The following is a 25,269-nucleotide window of genomic DNA, read 5'->3' as shown; positions in this document are numbered from 1 at the left end:
TCATTCTTTCTCTTAAATTTCTCTTTCTTAATTATAAAAATAATATAGGTCTTTATCAAAAATTTAGGGAATAGCACCAAGTAGAAGAAAATAACTATGAACACTAAGAATTCAAGCACCCAGAGATATCCACTGTTACCAATTTGGTGAATGCCACTAAGAATTAAGCTCCATATGGCAGGGATTTTTATCTGTTAACTGCTATTTTTCAAGGGCCTGGAATCATGCCAGGGCCATATAACAAGAGCTCAATAAATATTTGTTAAATGAATGATTGGATGGATAGCATTTGAATTGCTTTTTATATATACGTAAATACATATGTGTATATATGACTAGAATATATTAAGAAAATTGAGGTTATATTCTACATTGAGTTTTTTTTAAATATATTTTTATTGACTTTTAGAGAGATAAGAAGGGAGAGAGAGAGAGAGAGATAAAACATCAATGAGAAAGACACATTGATTGGTGGCTTCTTACATGCCCCCTATTGGGGATCGAGCCCCAAACCTGGGCATGTGCCTTGACTGGGAATTAAACTGTGACCTCCTGGTTCATGGGTCAACACTCAATCACTGAGCTACACCAGTTGGGCTACAAAGAGATTTCTATTCTATTTGTTTATAAGGCTGTTTCCTCCTATAAAACATGGGCAGATTTGTGGGGGAATCCTCACTTTTTGGTGGACTCTGAGGGTGAGTCTAGGGTCCCCTGCAGCCTAAGATTCTGTAGACCATTAATATTTGTTCCTAGATGGGAAAGAGAGCAAATAAAGTGGGGCTACATGACCCCTTGAGCTGCCTTCCAGGATGTGGGATTTGTCTAATGAGATGATCATTTATCCAGGTTATTTCATGTTTTCTTTACAGATGCTCTCAATAGTATTGAGAATTCCATTTATAGAACAGCCTTCAAATTACGATCTGTGCAAACCACGTGTCAACGTAAGTAGAACTCTCTGAAACACTGGAAATAATTGGTTCCTGATGCGCTATGTAAATTCAGAAAGCAAACCAAAACTTATGTGAGTGAGGTCAAACTCCAGAGGTTGCATCTGTGCATTTCCTCCACTTGTAACAGAGGAGATGGAGGGGGAGGGGACACCATGTGTGTTCAACCAAAGGGTAGCTTCATTGACTGAAATAGAAAATGATTTTTGGATGAAGATTTTTTTTTCCTATTTTGTTTCTGAAAAAAAAAATGTTGGTTTCCCTTTCAGGATACCAATATTAACACAAAATAAAATTACAAAATAGGTTAGTTTAGAAATCTGTACTTGTAGATGTAAATTTAACATTTTAAAATTTCTTCTACCTCATAAGATTTTCATTTTCAAGTTGCACTTCTCTCTCTGAACATGTAAAATTAGGTTCAGGTGAATAATTCCTGGGCCATAAATTTTAAAACTATGTCGAGAATTCCCTGTGAACTGCTCTTTTGTGTTAAACTTAGATCTGATTGAATGCTATGGTTTTCTTTTCCGATACTGTTATCTAAGCAAAATAAAGTAAATATTGTAAAAACATTTATCCTGGCCTGGCCAGCGTGGTTCAGTAGTTGAGCGTTGACCTATGAACCAGGAGGTCACAGTATGATTCTGGTGAGGGCACATGCCAAGTTGTGTGCTTGATCCCCAGTAGGGGGCATGCAGGAAATAGCCAATCAATGATTTTCTCTTATCATTGATGTTTCTCTCTCTCTCTCTCTCTCTCTCTCTCTCTCTCTCTCTCTCTCTCTCTCCCTATTCCTTCCTCTTTGAAATCAATAAAATACATTTAAAAAAATGTATCCTGTAAAAATTCTCCAACATGAAATAAATTGGGTCTTGGCTGTGAAAAGCAATAGGCATTCAGCATACCTAAACTTACTGATTTCTAATAAATTCTGTATTACATTTTTAAAAATCACTTTATGTGAAATGATTTATGACATTATTATATCAGACCTAAAAGAAGCTAATATATATATATATATATATATATATATATATATATATATATATATAACATTTTTTCCTAAAGGTTGAGCGTTTTTATATTTTGCTTTTTGCCTAATAAGTTATATAGACCAATGAATTTCAAATTGTGCTTCACAACAGTTTGTGCATGGGTATGATGTAGGACACGAAAGGGTTAGCAAGGTGGGAAAGGAAGAATAGACAACCCAGGAAAACCCAGAAACCGTCTCCTCAACCAGAACAACTGTATTTCTCTATTTTCCATACTGCCTTTCTGTATAAGGGTCTTTTGAAGCAGGGATTCTTGACAAAAAGAAAGAAAGAAAGAAAGAAAGAAAGAAAGAAAGAAAGAAAGAAAGAAAGAAAGAAAGAAAGAAAGAAAGAAAGAAAGAAAGAAAGAAAGAAAGAAAGAAAGAAAGAAAGAAAGAAAGAAAGAAAGAAAGAAAGAAAGAATCACTACTGTAGACAAATAAAATTACTTGTAACTAGTATTTGTTATTCCAGGGATTAATAGAAGACAGAATAGGCACCCTAAAAATATATCCTCAGTTATGCTATTTTCTTAGAGAATTTCTCCCATTAAAGAAAGTTAGCAGCAAATGTTTATATAAGCCTCCATCATTTCTGCCTGGGTACAAAGAATGTAATTTGAGGACGTTCCTTTTTGTACTTCTTATTATCCCTGGCATCAGGAACAGTAAATATGAACAATACTCATGGGAAATATTAATAAGACACAAAATTAGTAGTTGAAAAGTTCTACTCCAGGAAAGATATCCAAATGAAAATTTGAAAGCAAAAAAGCCCCATATACAGCGATAAAGCATGCTCTGAGTTCCAGGCGGCAGGGCCTGGGGCGCATCGCTGCATAAATCTTGCGGTGAGATTAATGGACACCGGTGTTATCTGTGTTGCTGTAATACAGAGCCCTCATCCCGTGTGCAGCACGCCGGACCGAGGCGATAGGCTTTGCGATTGAGTAACGATAAAAGGTTTGGCAGCCTGCAGCCGGGGTTTTATTAAAGTTACATCCTGGAACCTACTCCTCACTTCTTTAGACTCTGCCCTTAAAAGCAGCACCAGAGAACAAATAAAAATATTTTATTATACTTGCTAGATTTCTTATCTGCGAGATTGATTTATGAAGCAGAGAAAAGCACAGGGTTTTATCATTTCACAGGCTGAGGCAGTTTAAGTGCCAGCAGCTCTTGGTGCCACCAACATCCATATCTCTCCGATGATACAATTGGGTGTTTATTAATTTTGTCTGTCACCCTCCATCTGTAAGAAGCCATAGGGTTAGTTCTATTTCATTCATCCTTATATTCATTGCCTCGTAAAATGTTTAAGAGGTGATAAAAGTATACAGGAAATAACCCATTGTTTTTTTATAAGCAACTTTGGTTTTATTTAGTGCCTTCCTCAGATAATAATACTAATGGAAACAAGATAAAAAATAATAAATATTGCCCTAACCGGTTTGGCTCAGTGGATAGAGCGTCGGCCTTCGGACTCAAGGGTCCCAGGTTCGATTCTGGTCAAGGGCGTGTACCTTGGTTGCGGGCACACCCCAGTAAGGGGTGTGCAGGAGGCAGCTGATTGATGTTTCTCTCTCATCAATGTTTCTAACTCTCTATCCCACTCCCTTCCACTCTGTAAAAAGTGAATAAAATATATTTTAAAAAAATAATAATAAATATTACTGAGGCAAAGGTGGAACCTAAGAGTCTGATATTAAATTCAACAACTGCTCAGCCTTGGCCCAGTACAACCTCTACTAGCCCAGTATAACCTGGTTAGAACATCAACTGGATATGCCAAGGTTTCAGGTTTCATCCCAATGAATGCATCTCTCTCTCTCTCTCTCTCTCTCTCAAAAATCAATCAATCAATCAATAAAATTATTTAAATTCAGCAACTGCTCTTATATAAATATCACTGGGTTTTTAACTAAGGCCATCGCATTTTGACACACACTATTATTCTAAAGCTAGGCTGTAGAAAGGAAGAACAATATTTGAACATGAAAAGCTAATTTGCTTAATCAACTTAAAAAATACAGTAATGTTTTCCCCAACCTTTCACTAGAGGGTCCTAAATTCCTTGGAAATTCTTTTTTTCGAATTTGTGACTTTTTCTTCCCCCAACTTCATTCTATAAAGTACCATCCTAGAGGTTATATAGGAAATGTTATAATGGTGCTTTACTAACAGATGCACTTTTCCACAATCAGATTGGCTGTCAGAAGAGTAATGCCTGAATTATGCAAGAGATATGCATCCAAATAATAGTCATATCTAATTTTCTTTCAAGGAAATGCCTACCATAAAAAAGAAGTCTTAATTAAACACCAGGTGACATTTGCTTTACTTGAAGCCTTTTGTTCCCATCAGAAAATCAGACTCAACTCTCCATTTGCTTTCTACAGTGGACTTGATTGGCAGCTCCCAGATTCAGCACGTCCTACTATGTCCGAGTTTCTGGGAAGCGAGAGAGAGCCCTCTCTCTGTGCAGCATCTTTTCCAGGCCCTCCAGGAGCTGTTCCAGAGAGCCAGGGAGAAGCCGGGACAGGTGCACCCCGGGGCTGCGGAACTCACTCTGAGCCTTCTCATGGCCATGTATGACAGGTGAGGGTGCAGAGGGCACACTGTGACCTCAAGGGCAGGGTTTGGTTGCCACTGGTCATCGACTATTTGGTGCTGTCTAATGTTTGCTTATGGTTTGATGTATAAGATGGCTTCTTTGTTTTCCACACATGTATTACTCATTCAGGAGGGCAATGAAGAAGACACGTTTATCAGCTTTACCAACATAAGTGACCCTTGGATTGCAAAAAGGGGAAAAATCCACCTAACTTTCTCTCGTAAAAACTCATTTCTGCTCTAGAGACCATGCACACCCTCTGCTAGGGCCATTGTACACGTATGCATGCAAAAATGTACACTTTTATTTTGAGTCCCTAGAGCAGTGGTTCTCAACCTTCCTAATGCTGCGACCCTTTAATACAGTTCCTCATGTTGTGGTGACCCCCAATTTCATTGTTACAAATTGAACATAATTAAAGCATAGTGATTAATCACAAAAACAATATGTAATTATATATGTGTTTTCCGATGGTCTTAGGCGACCCCTGTGAAAGGGTCGTTCGACCCCCAAAGGGGTCGCGACCCACAGGTTGAGAACCGCTGCCCTAGAGCTTATTTCCTTGCATATTTTTTGTAACCGATTATTAATTTTGTTTTGTTTCTTAAGTGGAGCAAGTTTGAATAACCTGTGTATGGATGGCTAACCTATTGTCTTACTCTGTTTGGGCTAATACAACAAAAATACCATAGACTGGGTGGCTTAAAACAACAATTTATGTCTCACAGTTCTGGAGGCTGAGATGTCCAGGTCAAGGTGCCAGCCAGTGTCTGTGAGGACCTGCTTCCTGGTTCATAGAGGACCATCTACTCCCTGTGCCCTCACATGGCAAAAGTGTCCAGGGGGTGCTCGGAGATTTCTTTTCTAAGAGCACTAATCCATCTCATGACGGCTCTCTCCTTGTGGTCTCATCGTCTCTCAAAGTCCCACCTCCAAATTCCATCACATTGGGGATTAGGATTTCAACCTATGAAATTGGGGAGGGGACGTGAACATTCAGTTCATTGCACTTATACACCAGTTTTGACCGTGCCAAAGGCTTGAGTATGCATGCCCTGGAGTCAGTGCTGGGTGCATGCGTGTGTGTGTGTGTGTGTGTGTGTGTGTGTGTGTGTGTGTGGGTGTGCAGGGATATGTGTTTCTCTGGGTGTCTCCCTGGCTCTGGAGCTTACCATTCTTTGTCTCACTTCAGTCTGTTTACCTTATGCTGAATTATCAAAGGGTTGAAATTCGAATAGTGTTTTCAGTAGTTACCAAATTGTCTAGGAAGCCTTCAAAATAGAAAGCAGAGAATCAAGAAAACAACTTTTTTTTTTAAGAAAAGAACTTTTTGTTTTTTCCCAGCAAGCCTCATCCTTCAGAATGGACTTTTAAAAATTCATAGTAATCCCAGCCGGCATGACTCAGTGGTTGAGCGTTGACCCAGGAACCAACGGGTCACCCGTTAGATTCCCAGTCAATGCACATGGCTGGGTTAGGGGCTCCATCCCCAGCAGGGGGCATGCAGCCAATTGATGATGTTTCTCTCTCATCAATGTTTCTATCTCTATCCCTCTCCCTTCCTCCCTCTCTAAAAAATCAATAAAAACATAGTAAAAATTATAGTGAATATAATACACTTGGAAAGAGCAGAAAAGAATAAAGAAGAAATATCACCCAAAAGCGTACCTCACAGAGGCAAGCACAGGTAACCATCTGGCAAATTCCTTACAGTGTTTCCCTTTCTAGTGTATTATTTTTTAATTGCACAAATGACATATAAACTGTCCTCAAGTTAATTTCTCATGATTGCGGTCTCCTTAAACAGTAAGCTTTGATTGCCATTTCTGATATCAGTGCCTGCCCCTAACAATCTTCTTCCTGCTTTTAACACGTTGTTTTGTAGGTGTGACACCGGCCAAGCCAGTGGCAAAGGATGATTAGGCTCTAAGTGAGGGCCTGTGACCTGGTGGGTTTTTATATACATAAATGTTTGCTCCTTTTAACTGCCTTTGGCTCTTGTCTCTGTTGTTTGGTTTCTAGATATGTGAAGCCCAAGGAAGCGAAACTACCCGCTCTGTGGAGACAGGAAGGAGCCCTGGATCACCTGTGCCTAGCACAGTGCTTAGCAGAGAGGAGGCACCCAGCAAATATTAGCTGAGCACATGAATGAATGAATGAATGAATGAATGAAGAAATATTTTAATTCAATTATTAATCTTGTCAAATTCTAGATATAAGAAAGCAGACCATGAAAGACTTGAACTTGTAACACCATGTCGGAAACATCCATTAATAGTTACATTTTTTTTTTATAAGCTACTTCACCAAGAATCACCCTGCCTTTCCCATTTTTGTCTCTGCGATTTGTTGCCCTGCAGCACAGGAACCGGCTTTCTCAAGCTTACACCTGCAGCCGCTGCCCTGATTGCCCTCTCAGGGGACAGCCCCCTTACAAAATACAGAGGTAAGACCCACAGGAGTTTTGAGCGTCTGAAATTCAATGGCCTCCAAATCTCCAACACATTTTCCTCACCTGCTCCTATATCCTGGCCACGTGGCTCTTGTTGGGCATATACTCAGCCCAACTTGGAATTTTTCAAGATGTTGATCTGTGCTTTCTACTTATTCATAACTTGGTTACCCTGGGTATTCATCTGTGTAGGGATAATTGACACCAGTGGTTATTATTCCTCTAGCAGTGGTTCTCAACCTTCCTAATGCCGCAACCCTTAAATACAGTTCCTCATGTTGTGGTGACCCCCAACCATAAAATTATTTTCGTTGCTACTTCATAACTGTAATTTTGCTACTGTTATGAATCGTAATGTAAATATCTGATATGCAGGATGTATTTTCAGGGGCCGCGACCCACAGGTTGAGAACCACTGCAAGGCTGGGACTCTCCTCAGATTGCTGTTTACCCACCTCCTGGTCTTCAACATCGATGTGCTGAATTAGCAAGGGGTTGAAATGCGAATTGGGTTTTCAGTAGTTATCAAATTATCTAGCTTGGAAGCCTTCAAAATAGAAAGCAAAGAAGCAAGAAGAGAAATTTTCATTTTTTTCCCCCTTCATACTCACAAATACACTGTTTAGAATTCAAAGCACATACTCTTCAAAGACACATTGCATGAATTTAATGTAAAGATCTTTTCTCCCTTATGTATCTAGCTCTTTTTCAGCTCTATGCAGAAAATAAAAGGGGAGGTTATGATTCCGGGGCACGTATGACCCGAAGGACTTTGAGAAACCTACTAACAGATCTACAGCAGGTAAATCTCTCATATTTAAGACTTTTAAATTTGTTCCAGATGTTAGCCACATTATTAAAGAATCTGATTTTTAGTGTCCAGTTCACATTAATAGAAGTCTTCATGCAACCCCTCCCCCCACAGCCACTGCTACCGTCTGAGTATAGGTCTGATCTACTGCAATCACTTCCTAACTCGTTTCCCCAACTCAAGCCTCTCTTCTCTCCCACTCTGCCTCCACATGACCGCCAGTGACTCTTCCAAAATGCATATGTCATCCTCATGCCTAAAATTCTTCATTGGCCATTCTTGTCTATAAGACAAAGCCCAACCTTAGCATCACACCACCTTAAGCTAAGCAACGAAAAAAGGTGGGGTAGGCAAGTTATGAGAAGGTGACCATGAAAAGTCCAGTGAACAAGGTTTGTTATTCAGGTTTAGCCTGTTCCTTCTCCACTAATAAGTGTTAAGAGTTCTCTTCCTGGTAGGGACAAGGAGAATAAATGTTCATTTTATTTACAAAAGGAAAATTTGTGCCCTATTTTTAGAGCTTTTCCTGCATTGATTGGTTCTCAATAGCGTTTAGCTCAAATAATTCATATGCCAAAGAGGTATATTTTGAGTGATATATTCTCTGCTACCCTTCAGGACCAGGGATTCTGAACTGGGGATAGTCATGATGGGGGTGGGAAGTAGGTATGCAGGAAGGTTATTGAACTCTAGGACAGAGAATATGGTTAGGAAAAATCTATCCAAAATTACTTATCCAAAAATACCTCTTAATATTAATATTTTATGTTCTTATTGATCGTAATAATGTTTAATTTATTCTGAAAATTTAAGACGTTCATATTTCTTAAAAGAGTAATAATTTTTAATACATTAATAAGGTTAAAACATCAGACGGAGTCATTGCAGGGCTGTTCTGGTGGTTGTGGCAGCACATGGATCTCATCGCCAGTGTTCTGCTGACTCCCGGGCATGTCCCAGGGAGCTACTGCTTCAGCAAGCCTCACTTCTCAGGACTCAAGCTGGTGGGGAGCCAGGGAGAGTGGGAACATTTGTCAATTCATTTACACAATCAGACGTGTAAGCCTGGCATGTGGAGGTGGATGTGAGGGAAGAAGATGGACTAAGGGCCATTTTCCTTGTCCTGTAGAAATCCTGTGCTTGCCTCCTGACTACTAGAGCTGGCCTCAGGCTAACACCCTGTCCGCCAGGCCATACACATCTACCCTGGTTTCAGCCTCATCTGAGGTCAATGAGCTGCTGAAATGGCAGCTCCCACAGAGCTGTCTCCCCCCAACACATTATTATGCTCCTGAGGAAGCTGCAAGGAAGGTGGAAATTTGCATAGCAAATTATCATCCCATTGAGTTCCATTAAGAACTCAGGGATGGAGTCCCCTATAAAATTCCAGGCCCCGCTCTGTGAATCACATCCCTCCCCCAAGAATTCAAATGCTCACTTCAAGTGGCGTTCTGTCTGTGCCAGCATGTCATCCAGTCATGTTCAATTCTTCCACAGAACACCTGCAAGAAATGAGTCTCGTGGATGGGCAATTCATCCACAAAATCTTTGTGCACATGCTTAAGGCAACAGTTTAGTTAAAACCCAGTGCCGAAGTGAATTTTCTTTTGACTGGTGTCAGAATCACAGAACTAGCAGGTCAGTCCCATCCGAGACACTTTCCTTATTTCACAAATCAGGTTAACCAACCCCCTTTCCCAGGGCTCAAGGACAATGTCCAAACTAGTGGTCCAGTTAGCTCACCAGCATTCACGGGTTGGATGATGAGTTGTTTTTTCAGACAAAGGCTAAAGAACATAGGGAGTAGTTACTCATGTTCAGCTGGGGATGGGGTTATTATCCATTTAAAGTACAAGCCATCTTGTCACGATTGCACAAATGTTTGTTGACTTCTGCCTGGCTAATTGTCAGCAAAGTGGTTCTAAGTGCCACTTTCCTGATTAGAAGAATGTTTATTCGAGTTGATGGACTCAGCAGGGGGGTCTTCGAAATTACTTCTGAGTTTGCAGGCAGTGCCTGCTGACAGCCTGTGCTGTAGAAGACGTCAGACCCCAAATTAGGACCCCCGACCAAATAGGCATAAATAGAGGTGACAAGTCAACGTAAATGTGCATATAGATAATGTCAGATCCAAGTCCCTGGCCATCTTGGCAGTCACAAGGGGTTCTTAGTTCCTTAGCTAAACTCGTTATGGTGAATGTGATTGAAAGATGGAAACCACGGAGTGCGTGTAGACTGAGCCATTGGAATACACACAAGGCTGGAGTGTGACAAAGCTTGGTGAGAACCCCTCAACAGAGTAAGGAGTCTTGGAGAGAGATCTCAATTCTGTAGCTATTCCTTGCTCTGTTTAACCTTGAGCAAAATATCAAATCTCAATCAGCCCTTGCTTTAAACAAGAATAATGATTAGTGCCCTACCCCAGAATTTGGCATTTGTTAAAATGAGATGATATGGAAGTGTTTGAAAAGGTTTTTTAAAAAACTACTCTGAACTTTAATACAATATCGTTATATGTAATTCATAGGTAAACAAGGGCAAAAAAAGGGTTAAAATAATTTGACTGGATCCTAAGAAACAATGGAAGCTGGCCCTATATTGCCCCAATGGCCAGACTTTCTTCTCACTCTCCTCCCTCCTCCCAGCTCCACTTCTTCCCACTTGTTCATCTGTTGTCTCTATTCGCGCATTGCACAAACCCCATACATTTCTTGTTTGCTTGGATGGAGACAGTTCATCCAATCTCCGACACCCAATTCTTGTGACTCCGTGGCTGTGAGCACCACCCAGCAGGCATGCCGATGTCAGTGTGCACAGATTTCTCCATGTTCTAACAGCTCACCTGGGGTTTCTTGCCTCTTGCAGATCCCAACTGTCGTGGGTGAGAGCCGCTCTCTGTGCTCGGTGGAAAGTGCTACGCGCAGCTGCTTCCAGGGGGTGAGTGCCATGCACATGTCCCTGGGAGTGGGGGACAGATACCGCTTGCTGACCAATTTACATCACAGAATTATTACTCCACACAGCACCCCAGGCAACCGAATGGAGCAGGTAGACTTGCCTGTGACTTTTCACGCAATGAACTTAGCAGAGCTCACGGAAACAGCCAGAAAAGACGAGGAGAATATACATTTAATCTATTTTGGAGACCAAAGTCACTTCTGAAAACACATCAAAGTGTGCCCTTGTTTTTCAGGTGCTGAGCCCAGCAATCAAAGAGGAGAAATTCCTCTCTTGGTTGCAGTCTGAGCCTCCCATCCTCCTGTGGCTCCCGACCTGCTACCGATTGTCAGCCACCGAGATGGCCACGCACCCTGCTCGGTGTGGAGTCTGCAGGAGCTTCCCCATCACAGGACTGAGGTACAGTGGCTCATCAGTCACACACGGACAATAGTGTCAGATCCAAGTCAGTCTCCTAATCAGTTCGGAGCTGGAGCTGTGTCTCTCCAGATTCTCTTGTGGTTTCTTCTGACACATCTGAAACTCGGTTGATTTGGGGGAGTCAATATTTCCCGAATGAGGGATCCTGGTTGATAATAACTATTTTATCTTCTGTAATTAATGGAATATTAAATTCTTCCATTGATATATACTCTGACCATACACATTTTTATTCCTCTAAGGCCGTGGTCGGCAAACTGTGGCTCGAAAGCCATATGTGGCTCTTTGGCCCCTTGAGTGTGGCTCTTCCTAAGCCTTAGGAGTACCCTAATTAAGTTAATAACAATGTACCTACCTATATAGTTTAAGTTTAAAGAAATTGGCTCTCAAAAGAAATTTCAATCGTTGTACTGTTGATATTTGGCTCTGTTGACTAATGAGTTTGCTGACCACTGCTTTAAGGGAAAAATTTTTTTGTCCTTTGTTACAAAAAAAAATTATTTAAAATACTTTGGAGCCGTCCATAATATCAACAATAATTTTTGCCTTTATTAAGTGTTTTAAAAACTATAGATGGTGTGGTTCATGTGGATTATTTCATTTACAACTTGTTATAACTCTCTCTAGAAGATGGTGTTATTATCTCTGATTTGCAGAGAAGCTAAATAACTTGCTCAGGTTCACAGGGTTAGCAAGTGGTAAAGCCTGGCAGTCTGAATCCGGAATCCTTGCTTTCAATCATGATGCTATGCTGCCCCCCTGTGTAGGGAACGGAGAACACGCCTTGGACTCACTCCAGATATCTCTCTGCCTAGAGCAGCGGTTCTCAACCTGTGGGTCGTGACCCTTTGGGGGTCGAACAACCCTTTCACAGGGGTCACCTAAGACCATCGGAAAACACATATATAATTACATATTGTTTTTGTGATTAATCGCTATGCTTTAATTATGTTCAATTTGTAACAATGAAAATACATCCTGCATATCAGATATTTACATGACGATTCATAACAGTAGCAAAATTACAGTTATGAAGTAGCAACGAAAATAATTTTATGGTTGGGGGTCACCGCAACATGAGGAACTGTATTAAAGGGTCTCGGCATTAGGAAGGTTGAGAACCACTGGCCTAGAGGAAAGGGTGTATTTGAAAGCTAGGTGTGCAGGTAGGAAAGACAGATGTTTACGAATGACAGCCAAAATCCCATCTTAGGGGACGGGTGTTATAGGCCTCCCATAAATAAAACAATTAGGAAGGGAAATTACAAATATTTTTAAAGACTTGGGGGGAAAAGAATGAAACCAACAGGTGTAAGCCAGGCACGGGGATGCCATTATTAGGATGAGTGAACACAGGTGTAGAGGCTGCAGATGTGGAGGGACTGAAGAACTGGGACAACCAGGGAGCTACAGGAGCAGAAAAAACACTTTTTCTTCTAAGTTCTTCTGGCTGGACTACTAATCAAATTAACATGAGGCAGATTAACAGGACAAAATGACCAAATCTATTACATATGTTTTTATAGGGACCCAAAGACACAGTGGGCAGCTGAGGCTTATATGCCATGCTGGACCAAGGAGAGGGAGGCAGGGGTCTGAGATCTCAAGGGGAAAGTGGGCAGTTCACAGGCAGGTGAGAAAGAGCAAACGTGGAAAACAAAAGCTTGGCCACCCAGAAACAATGGGACACACAGGGGAACCTAACAAACAGACTTGCTTGAATCCTCCCTGTCCGCCATGTTTAATTCATATACGCTAAGGTTCCCTTCCCCAGGCAGGTTTTCTACCTGAAATCCTTTAGGCAGGTAAGGGGACGGAAAACAAACAAAAGACCCTCTTCTTGAGCTTTAATTTTTTTCAGAAGAATCTGCATGCCCAGTTGGGACATTCTAAGAAGGCTGTTTCTGGACTAAAAGCAAGTCAACAGGGCAGGATGCAGGGCCTGGCTCCTGCTCCCTGTTTCTCTTCTCCCCCGAGCTCCCAGGTTTTAATGAGCTCTAGACCTTAAACATGCTCCCCACAGATAGAAAATAGGTCTGCTGGGCCCACTAAAAAACTGCAAATCAGGTTTTAATTTTGCTGATAAAATAAAATGGGTTTAAAAAGAATTCTGAGGACACAGTGAGACTCCACTCATGAAAAATTCTGCAAATAACTGAACTTTAAACAATAAAACATATAAATGAACAAGGCTGTTGAAAACCAAGGGAGCCAAGCCAAAGAAATCTCCACACCACAATGAGAAAGATGCTCTTTTTATATTGGATAGTAGAGGAACATGAATATTATTTACCATGTTATATAGGTAGTATAATCATTTAACGAATAAACAAGTATTGCTTAAGCAGTTACTATGTGTCCTGCACTGGGCGAGGTACAAAATGCACTTTGCAGTTATATCAAACACAACTTTTCTATTGAAAATTTTTTTTCAAAATCATTATGTGTAACATATAGCAGTTATTATTATTCCTATTTTATAAAAGACTTTGAATGACTTGCTAAGGTCACTCAAAAGCAAGCAGTGGCAGCCCAGCTGAGGTAGCTCAGTGGTTGAGCATAGACCTATGAACCAGGAGGTCACGATTCAATCAATTCCTGGTCAAGGCACATGCCTGGGTTGTGGGCTCCATCCCCAGTGTTGGGCATGCAAGAGGCAGGCGATCAATGATTCTCTCATCACTGATGTTTCTATCTCCCTCTCCCTTCTTCTCTGAAATAAAAAAATATATATCATTAAAACAACAACAACAAAAACTAGCAGTGGCAGAGGGCAAGCAGGACCACACTTTAAGTTTTAGATTATGTCCGTATCTATTCAGGAGGCTAAGCTTTTTCTTAGAAGAGCATCTATGTGAACCGTCTTTCCTCCTAGACATCCAAGGCCATGCACAGTTCTCAGATTATGAGACAGCTGGTGAGCTGGGCAAGGCCTGTATCCTCTCGGAGCCTCAGTTCTTTGTAAGGAAAACAAGGAGGGGTGGGTCAAATGATGTCATTGGCCTCTTTTAGCTGTAACCTTCTGAATCTATTAGAAATGGCTTCAATGCATTACAATCCTGACCTTAATCCTGTGTTTTGGGCTCTCGTAAACTCAACAGTAGCCTCAAGGCTTTTCATTTTAGTGAGCTTAATAAAGCCATTTTAGAGAAGTGTTCTCAGATCTGGAGGTAGCAGGAAGAGGGCAAAGACTTGACCTTCTAAAGAAAGAGAAAGTACAGACTCAAGGTTGTTGCTAAGCCACGTGTTATGTTTTAGCAGGACGTGTCCCATTTATGCTCTGTAATAGCCATTGAAGGTTGAGATGGGATTGGGGGGAAACTTGGTTCTCTGTTGGTAAAGGCATCAATGACAGACCAATCTCATTATCTACCTTACACCCTTTCTCACAAACCTGCAGGTAGTTTCAGAGCCTAGAGGAACTAATGCAAGGTTAGGGTCAACATACCGTCATACCGTCCTAGATGAGTCATATGTAATACTGGATAAAGCAGCCAGTGCAAATGGCTTATCAAATAATCTTATTAAAATATGCTATTATTATACATTTCATGTGAAAAGTCTTCCCAATTATTCACGTTTGTAAAAACTTTGCAATGCTGAGAAGGAAGGGTTCATCAGTCCATTTTCCTGGTGAAGAAACAGTGATTCATTTAACTTCATTGGACTTAAGTTTATTGAAAACTTCCCATGGACCAGGTATCCTCCAAAACAGGATTTACATTTCCACTTCCAGGTCACTGGTACTGGTGTCTGTGAAATCAAACTCAGGCCTCCTGCCTTGGTGGTCTATGACAGTGGCTAAAATAGCTGGCTCTCTGGTCAGATGGTATCCCTGGGCTCTGAGCCTGCTTCTACAACTTACCATGTGGTTGTGTAGCTGTCTGAGCTGTGGGACTCTCTCTCATTCAGTTTCTTCATCTGTAAAATAAGAAGAAGAACATGTTACCTTAAAGAATTTCCAGGGGACTAACCTGTCGCAGTCTTTTCGCAGCAAGGGTTCAGGAATCTGGAGAAGGGCTGCACATAAATGAATAGAGACTAGACAAGAAATATAAATTTGGAAGTCATTTGGGGGAACCAGGCAGAGGCTTCACCCTCTAGTGGGGTGGCTCCCCAAATCTCTGGACCCACAGCTTTTTATTTACTGGAAAACACATTGACCCTTTAGGAATGCAAACAGATCTCTGGACCCACAGCTTTTTATTTACTGGAAAACACATTGACCCTTTAGGAATGCAAACAGGCATAACAAAGGTAAAATTTGCTAAACAGGAAAAGATGATCAGGTTAGGGCAGTGGTTGGCAAACTGCGGCTATAGAGCCACATGCAGCTCTTTGGCCTCTAGCGGGCACGCATGTACAGTGCGATTGAAACTTCATGGCCCATGCGGGGCCAAAGAGCCGCATGTGGCTCAAGAGCCACAGTTTGCTGACCACTGGGTTAGGGGAAACGCCTACAGCTGTTCAGCAGCAGGTAATAATAATATGCAGATTTTCAGCCCTGCTGAAAATGTCCATCAGCCTTCTGACAAACTTCTCGCATTTATTATGCTAACTACTGCTCTTAGCCTCCAGCACTACCCGTGGCAACACACGTACCCTGCCTGCTGCATCGTAAGTGCTCAAAAATGTTAACTACCATTATAGCCATTCAACACTATTAATATCTTACCATGGGACCAGCATTGGGCACAACAGTGAACAAGGACAGTGAGGGTTGGTCTCGTGGCACTTGCATTCTCTGGCTCTGCTTTACTGGTAAATGACCGGTCAGACTTCCAAGACCTTCCGCCATTGGCCCCAGGGCGTTCCAAGTTTTTATTCCTCTGCTCTCCAGAATGATCAGCAGGTCTGACCAATTTGACTTGCTCCAAACCCTTCTTCATACCAGCTCATATTACCTTACTCCTCCTCTGATTCCTCTCTGGGATTTCCCCCACCTTCATGTCCAGCCCAGGCTTCACTGCATGGCATGGCATGTCTCACTTTTTCATACCATACCAGCCCACAGGAACGTCCCCCTCCCTCCCCCCATCACACTTATTTTCCATGCCTCTCACCGACACATAATCACATGGTACTTGACTTGCCTGGTTAGAATCTCAAGCTACCATATTGTCTCTTTGCAGCAAGATATGAAATGTGAAGAGTGTAGGGATTTTGCCATAGTTCCCTTTTCTGTGTGTGAGTTTTAAGACAAGGATTGCAAACTCAAATGCTACAGGAGCAAGGCAAGGAGTAGAAGTGAGGGTAGGGCCTGTGGCGAGCTGAGGACAGTCTGTCTGGGAGGAGGAGCTGCATTGGCCTCACTGATCTATGCCATTGATGAAAAAGACAGTGCTCTAATCCACGTGCTCTGCAGCTGGAGAAGAGAGTTAAAATATCGGGGGAGGAGGGGAGTATAGATCTCTGATCTTTTACAAACAATATGATACCACTCCCTTCTCCTTCTGACACAAGAGAGTTAAGGTTCCTACTATTCATAACAGGAAGACTGCAGTATTGGGCTGTTAAGAAACGTGGGTGTGATGGTCACTTTAGCTTGAGGGGAATTCCCCCTCCTCCACTTACTTTCTTTTTTACGGACAGACTTCTAGAAAAATGACAAAAGTGTGTTTTAAATTAGTTATCTACTAGAGGCCCGGTGCATGAAATTAGTGCACTGGGGGCGGGTCCATCAGCCCAGCCTGCACCCTCTTGCAGTCTGGGATACCTGCTGGCAGCCATACATTCCTCTCACAGTCCGGGACCCCTCACTCCTTACTGCCTGCCAGCTTGCTGCTCCTTACTGCTCCTTAGCGCTACCATGGAGGCAGGAGAGGCTCCCACCACCACCACTGTACTTGGTCAGCCGTGAGCCTGGCTTCTGGCTGAGTGGCGCTGCCCCTATGGGAGCATACTGAACACCAGGGGACAGCTCCTGCATTGAGTGTCTGCCCCGTGGTGGTCAGTGCGCATCATAGCGACCGGTTGTTCTGCCGTTTGGTTGATTTGCATATTAGGCTTTTATTATATAGGATGGCTTCATCCTCTCCAGCACCATTCAGGAATGCAGGTCCAATATCATCACATCTTGCAAAATTTTAACAGAAGGCAGAATTCAAACTTTATTAAAATCTCTCAGGTTTTTTTTTAAAGTTGGCAACTAAATTAAAAATATTTGAATGCATTGTGCAGCTGCACAACATGAGGTCTGTCCTAAGGGTTGTAGCACACATTGCCCTGCATATACAAGTATTTGGGGGGAAGGAGTGAGAAACGAATGAGACTTCCATACTCTAGTTTGTTGGCCAAAACTATATGAATATAATGCCATATTATACAAATACTGTCAAAAGAAGATTTATTTGATTAAATAAACATATCAGAGTCACTTACCATCCATCCCTGCAAAGTTTGGGAGAACCTTTATGCTCACTTGACAGCTCAGATGTCCCCTGCATGTTCCTGCTCATTTTCCACCTGAATATTATTTTCCTTGTTCGCCTACTAGTAGTGATGCCAGCCCCACTCCCATTTTCATTGGCAGATATCGCTGCCTGAAGTGCCTCAACTTTGACATCTGCCAGATGTGCTTCTTATCTGGTCTCCACAGCAAGTCCCACCAGACGTCTCATCCTGTGGTTGAGCACTGTGTCCAGGTAACGCCTAACCTATTGTCCCAAACTACTCCTGAATCGTGTCGGAACCAGCTACAGCAGCTTAGACACTTTCCCTCCAGAAAAGCCAGAGTCTGCTCCTTTCATTAGAAATATTTATGACTAAGGAAGTGGCAAAGTGAACCTTAAATATCTCTCAATATAAATACGTTTTCTTTACATTGTAAATTTAAATAAAACCTTTTGGGGGGAAGAATAGGCCAAACTGAGTCCAGTCTGAAGCCATCGATCCCAGATTGTGTATTAGAAAATGTCTGCAGTGTAAGAGGGGTGAGGTGTTGGAAATGGGTGCGGATTAAAAGGAAAAGGATCTGGTTGGTAAAGATGATGCAACAAGGCTTCTAGTTTCTAGGACATTTGGGGAGTTTTCCTTTTTAACATCTTTTTCCTGAGTCCTAAATGTCAAGTATTTTTTCTCAAAGAAAAATGAACGAGAAAGACAACTATCTCAGTTTTTAGTGGAAGATTATAAGACTTTTAAAAGAAAAATTTAATAATCAGCAAGAGAATTCCTTTCTAAGAGGAAAGAGAAACGGGATAGTACATTTCAAACAAAGAGCATTTTAACTTTTCCAGAAAGAACACTTTCTTCTCATCACAGCCTTTCTGTGAATCAGTTTCTCCACACAGATGACATCACCCTCAAACGCCACAATAGTGAATGAAGTGTCTTGATTAACTAGCTTTGCAGAGGACAGTTTTCTCTCATTCTCCCCTTTAACACACATAGTCCACAAAAGTCAAGTGTCTGGATCTTGCCAAATAATTCCCAGTGGGCACTGCTTTGCTAAACTTTATTAACCCAAATCCTCAGGTTCAATGGCCTGAGATCTGTTTGTAAAAGCCTGGGGAGAAATAGGCTTATCGGTGTTAGACTGACACCGTGTGGCCACTCTGTTATTACACTTAAGATTTCAAGTGCTGGAAATTTTAACAATTCATTGCATTCCTTCTTTGCTTTTTTATTTTATTTTATTTTGGCAGAGGTTCTTAATGTGGGGTTGATGGGTGGACTGTAGGTGGTCTGAGCATATTTCTGGAGATAAATCCATGGGTGATCACCCAATTCTCAAAGGAATCCACAACCCAAATGTTAATGACCATGGACTTGGTCCTCCTTCATCCCCCCTTCTAGCTTTAACATCCCACAATACTGGGTGGCTCGAAGGGAGAAGAGTTACCGTGGAAGTTGGGGGGTATGCTCTGTGTACACATAGACACAGAGAACGTAAAGAAATGCAGGTAGTAAGAAAGTAAGACGATTTTTCTGAGGACATAAACGTAGGTGAAGCAATTCCGGAGACTTTCACAGCAGCCGGTCTGCCCAGATAAGGAAAGAAGACCATGTTGAGACTGACCTGACGCCCTCTGTAATGTTGGCCATTCCAGGAGATGTCCGCCAAGGAGTATACCAGACTCCTCCTGGGGACCCTCAGGAGCAACCTGCTCCAAGAGTGCTGGCGGCGGAAAGAGGCTGCGAGAAGGCAGTGGCTGCTGGATCAGGTGAAGGCAAAGGCCGCGGCTGGCCGTGCACAGGCCAGGTGAGTGTCTGTGAGTGGCAGCCCAGGCCAGAGCAGCAGCTTCCATAATGCGGACGAACCCAAGATAAAGTAGAAAGAGGCAAAAATACCTTCAAGTGGCCCATCCAATTATTTAGAGTTATTCCAACAGCAGGTGTCAGCCACAAAAGATTTTTGATATTAGAGTATTTGAATAGCTTTGTTTCATATACCTACTTTTGGTTGGTTTGCCTTTGAAAGCTTAATTCAGAATTAATACTTCTTAAAAAAAAAAGGAAAGATAGTATTCCATCACTCACAGATGAATGCTTTTCACACTTTAGTGTTCCAAAACAGGAATGATGCTGTAGGTACAATTTTTCATTCTTCTCTTCGCCTGCATTAAGTAAAGAGCATTTCCCATCTCATTAGTTTCCAAAATGTCATTTTTAATGGCCTAACTCTAATAAGGAAGTGCCACAATTCACAAGCAATCCCTTATATCATTGAAAATGTTAGTTATTTTCAAATTTTATTCCCCTAAATTCTGTTATCAACATCCCTATACACGTATCTTCTCATACTTTTAACATTTTATTAAGATAAATTTACTCAAGTAAAATCTTGGGTCAAAAATGTGAATTTTTTTAATTCTCAAAATTCAGAATGCCAAATTATGCTCCAGGGAGTCATCCCAAAGCACACTGCCGCACCCCTGGTACAAGATCACCATCACATTCCCGATCACCACCAAAGGTGACCTTTACAAAGTCTCTGTGACCTTAATTTTTGAAATAACCCCTTCTTCACAATTTAAAATTTGAGAAGGTGAAGAGAAGAGAGGGCGTTTCCTATAGCTTATGGTCATTAAACTTTTGGGAGGCAGAAACAGAATTATTTGTTCCCATTTTATCTACTGGGAGAAGAAGAAAAGATCCATTTAAATAGGTATTAATTTGTTGATTTCTTTTGTAATTCTCTAATCTTTTCTCAGGCATCCCACCAGTATAATTGTATCTCAACCCCAGGCCTTATTTCTGTGGTTATTTTGTCACTTTACAATTTTGTATAATTAAATATATATTTTTAGCTCTTTAAATGAAAAAGTACATATTGACTTCTCAATTAGAGGGCATTCACTATGTCTGTATCACATTTCCTAGCAGGTTGATATCAATATATTCTTATAAAATTTGTGTATCATGTGGGTGTATATCTTTAATAGAGTACAAAGAATTTTAGTTTAAAGTAAAAGCAAAGATTTCAGGTTCTAATGTATCTGTCTCCTTCAATCCATTTATTTCACCCTCCCTAGCAGAGGATCAGTACAATAAGTCAGTTAGCCACCCAGATGTATCAGATACTTGATATCTCGTTTAAATTCCTACATTGTCGTAGAGCACAAAGTTCCATATTCTTATTTGCATTTCTTTTGACCACTGAAGTCTGACTCATCTTTTAAAAACACAAATATGATTATATTTCTTACATGTTCATCTCCCCCAAAGTCCCATGCCTTAAATCCCTCCATTATCTTTCCATTGTTTTAAGCTAAAAACTAAAAATTGTAACATGACTTAGAAAAGTGCTGCATATTCGAACCATCCTGATGACCTCTCTATTTTACCTCCATGCCCCAAGTCCCCACCTACATTCTTGCTGCTCCAGCCCTGATTCCTCCCCCTTCCCCATAAGACTAAGCCAGATCCCCTTCTCTTAAAACTGAAACCTTTACTTTAAAGAATTGATACCCCTAGACCACCTCCCTGAATGGCTTGACTCCTCAGCTCCTAAAGACCCATGAAAGCTCTTTGCTCAAATGTCATCTCATCCTTAAGGCCTTTCCTGACACCCACTTAACATTTGAGGCTCTGTCCCCACTCTGGAACTCTCAATTCCCTATCTATCTATCTATCATCTATCTATCTATCTATCTATCTATCTATCTATCTATCTATCTATCTCTTTGTCTCTTCCTCTAAAATCAATCAATTGATCAATCAATAAGGTGGGCATAGTGGGCTTGAGTGAGAGGTGATATTTCAACAAAGACTTAAAGGAGCTGAGGGAGTGAACCGCACTGGTAAGTGAGAAAAGCATACTGCAAGTTGAGGAGACAGCAGCTCAAAACAGGAGTGAGCCTGGCAGATGCAAAAAAACAGTGAGGAGGCCAGCGTAGCTGAATGGAATGAAGGAAGAGATATTGGGAATAGATTAAAGGGGGCAAAAGTAGGAGCAAGGTTATGTGAATGTTTTTCTAAATTTTCTTCAAATGTTTCTATTTTCAATGCATTGGAAATTTATTTTAGCAAGGGTCTAACTTTGCTTTCTTTAAGATAGATAGCCAGTTATGCTGTCTTTTCCCCACGTAATTAAAATAATATTAGGTTTCTTCATATAGTTGGATCAATTAGTACAATTTATATTCTCATCCTCAGATCCATGGATCAATTCTTGTATCTATACTAAATAATATAGTTAGGGTGATGGTATAGTATGTAGAAGTATAAAGTTGCTGTCATCTGAAATGGGGGAGACTATAGTGGAGAGGAGAGTAAAGTGAGGGGGGATGTTTAGATTGAGATATCTCTTAGACATCCACATGGAGATGTTGAGTATGCAGTTGACTATTCATGTCTGGAATTTGGGAGAAAGTCTATTGGAGATACAAATTTGGAAGTTGTTAACATATATGGTTTTTAAAGCCATGAGATCAAATTAGATCACCAAAGGAAGTGTGTAGATGAAGAAGAGAGGAGAGTTGAGGACAGAGCACTGCGATATTTCACATTACAAAGTTGATGAGAAGAAAAGCCAGCAAGAGCTACTGAAAAAGAGTGATGAATGAGGTAGGAGGAAAACCAAGAAAATGAGGACTCCTGAAAGACAGATAAGAAAGTGTTCCAAGGAGGAGGGCATGATCTACCATGTCAAATGCTGCTGCGAGGTCAAGTAAGAATTGACCTTTGGATTTAGAAATAAGGAAATCATTGATGACCTCATAAATAGCATTGTGGGACAGTGGTAGGTGAAAAATCAAACTAGAGGCAATTTAAGAGAGAATGGGAGATGAAGAATTGAAGATACTACATAATAATTTTTTCAGAATGTTTTACATACAGGGAGCAAAGAGATTGTCTTAGATGGTAGAATGACTCAAGAGAATGTTTTGTTATAATGGAAAAAATAGAGCATGTTAGTGTACTGAGGGAATGGTTTTGTAGAGAGAAAAGTTGGTGATTTGGTATAAGAGGGGAGAATTGTTGGAGCGATGGCACTCAGCAGTTTAGAAGGAATGAGGGCTAGAGCACATGTTGAGGAACTGACTTTAGGAGAGTGGTATCTACTCAACATAAAAATATATACAAGATTTGGCCCTTGACCCACTTTTGGAACTCTGTCCTATGGGAATAAAAGCAACTCTCATATAGTAAAAAAATGGTGAAACATACATGATACAGACATACAACAGAACATAATGAATCTACTTAAGAACAAATTTTAGTACCTATTAATTATACTAGAGAGCATTCACCATCATACATTAAGAGAAAAAAGGCAAGTGGCTGAATAATGTGCATGGACTAGTGCCATTTTGTTTCAAAAACAAATTCAACATGTATTTTGATGGTTGTAAATATTTGTATGAGTACAGAAAATGATGTTGGACGCCCCCAAGGTATTAAAAATTCAGATGGGGTAAGAATAGAGTCTGTCTGTCACTCACAAGATGCATGACAAAGAAGTGACAGGCTGTCCTGCTTTTCTCTACCCCAAATTGCCTACCCCTTTAAGCAAATAATTAAATGTGCTACAGAATAATTGCTTCTTTTCCGGACTCTCCTTGAATTCTGTTGAAAGAATCACATTATGTCCAAAAATGATTGTCTATTTGTCTGTTATTAGATGGGAAGTCTCCGTGAACAGGGAGTTCTCTGCTTTCTTTAAAAATCGTTTTTTTTTCATCTGCAATATCTCAAGATGGTAAGAGGCTTTAAATAGTTTCTGAATAAAGGAGTGAAAGGAAATGAAGTTATATAAAACGGAACTTGCCTGACCTTAAACTAGTCTGCTCTATTCTATGCTCTTTCAGATACGACATCATAAACCCACAGCTGCGCTTAGAACCCCTAGTATCTGACCTGGACGAGATGACCCAGGGATTTCCTGTAGTCATCCCTGAATATCTCTGCATTCTTATTTCTAGATGGTCAAGTGTGTGTGTGGGGGGGGGGGGCAGTGGAGGAATTTCCCGTCCTATTATTAGGTAATTGACTATCAACTGAGTAGTTGGAAAGAGCACAGAGAACAAATGTTGGGTTGTTTTATTGCTATTGTTTGGATACTAAATTTAATATATGATTTAACATTTTCTAAGACTCTCCTCAATGTCATACCTGATAATTAAAGATTATTACAACCTCTCATAAAACCCTCCTTTATAACAGGCTCTCCATCCAATACCCAATTGGTCCAGTGGAAACAGCTGCCATGAAGGCCTCCAAACGAATATGTCAAAGGATGTCTCAGGCTCAACAAACTGATGACAGCAGCCCACATCATCAGGTGAGTCCAAAAGGGAAAGGAGCCGTTGTTAAGGCACAATTAATCTGGACCATTCTGTAATGACTCAGTCAGATTCCGTGAATCATTCCCTGGTTTGGGGAATATTTTCAAGATGTTCATGTGATCAAGGAAAAATCTAGGGACATATTTTTAAAATAACTTTTTAACTTCAGTCAAGAAGTGCTACATATTTATTATAGAAAATTTGGAAAAGTTATAAAAGAGCAAAGACTAAAGTCAAAGTTATAATCAATCCTTAATATAACCATTGTTAACTATTATAATCTTTCCTGCTAACATTTTTAATATGATTTATATCATATTGGGTGTCTAGTTCTTTATCAATATACTAGAGGCCCGATGAAGCCCCGGCTTCATCCAGAAGGTCATCTGGATGGTTGTCTGGAAGGTTGTCCGGATGATCATTTTGCTGTTTGGTCTAATTAGAATATTAGCTCTTTATTATATAGGAAGTTATGTTGTGAGCATTTTCATTGCCAATACAATTCTTCAAAAACAATCTGAAAGGTTGTATAATTTTTATTTAAATGAACTTAACGTTATTGAACACCTCTATTATTTGGTATTTGGGTTATTTCTGAATTTTTTCTATATTCTAAAAATTTACTATCTCAATAGAAATAAAACAAACAAAAAAGGAAACTATCAACATTGGGTTACTCTGTAAATAATCCCATATGAGCTAAATTGATGGTTTTATAAGATCATATAGAAATGCAGTTTGACTAGAAAAAATATTTAATAGAGAAAACTTGTTCTAGAATATTGTTTTTGTGCCCAGAAGCAGGAATGCTGAATCATATGATAGTTTGATTTTCAATTTTTTGAGGAGCCTCCATACTGTTTTCCATAGTAGCTGCCCCAATTTACATTCCCACCAATAGTGTACAAGGGTTCCCTTTTCTCCACATCCTCACCAACATTTGTTATTTTCTGTCTTTTTTATAATAGCCATTCCAGCAGGTGGGAGGTGTCACTCATTATGGTTTTGATTTGCATTTCCCCAAGTGATGTTGCGCATCTTCTTATGTACCTGCTGGTCATTTGTATGTCTTCTTTGGAAAAATGTCTATTTGTATTGCCTGCTCATTTTTAAGTCAGATTATTAATTAGGTTTTTTGCCATTGAGGTATGGCATATATATGTATATATTTTTATATATGTGGGATATCCTATCTAATAAAAGACAAAAGGGTAATTGACCATACCTTCGCTACGCTTCCCATTGGCTAATCAGGGTGATATGCAAATTAACCGCCAACCAAGATGGTGGCTGG

The 25,269-nt window shown here is 40.6% G+C and overlaps 1 protein-coding gene across 1 annotated transcript in view; it reads left to right on the top strand.

The window, feature by feature from the left end:
• The window catches only part of DYTN (dystrotelin), a 48,067-nt gene that overhangs the window by 5,291 nt on the left and 17,507 nt on the right, over positions 1-25,269 (top strand). Inside the window, exons 2-9 of the mRNA XM_023759321.1 lie at positions 873-947; positions 4,389-4,587; positions 6,964-7,049; positions 7,757-7,857; positions 10,732-10,803; positions 11,060-11,223; positions 17,777-17,888; positions 19,299-19,447. Of these exons, the coding sequence (XP_023615089.1) occupies positions 873-947; positions 4,389-4,587; positions 6,964-7,049; positions 7,757-7,857; positions 10,732-10,803; positions 11,060-11,223; positions 17,777-17,888; positions 19,299-19,447 (958 nt within the window). The remainder of the gene's footprint in view (positions 1-872; positions 948-4,388; positions 4,588-6,963; positions 7,050-7,756; positions 7,858-10,731; positions 10,804-11,059; positions 11,224-17,776; positions 17,889-19,298; positions 19,448-25,269) is intronic.

This window comes from Myotis lucifugus, unplaced genomic scaffold (assembly GCF_000147115.1).
Source record: "Myotis lucifugus unplaced genomic scaffold, Myoluc2.0 scaffold_3, whole genome shotgun sequence".
Classification (NCBI taxonomy): Eukaryota; Metazoa; Chordata; class Mammalia; order Chiroptera; family Vespertilionidae; genus Myotis; species Myotis lucifugus.
This window is presented reverse-complemented; position numbering and strand designations above follow the sequence as displayed.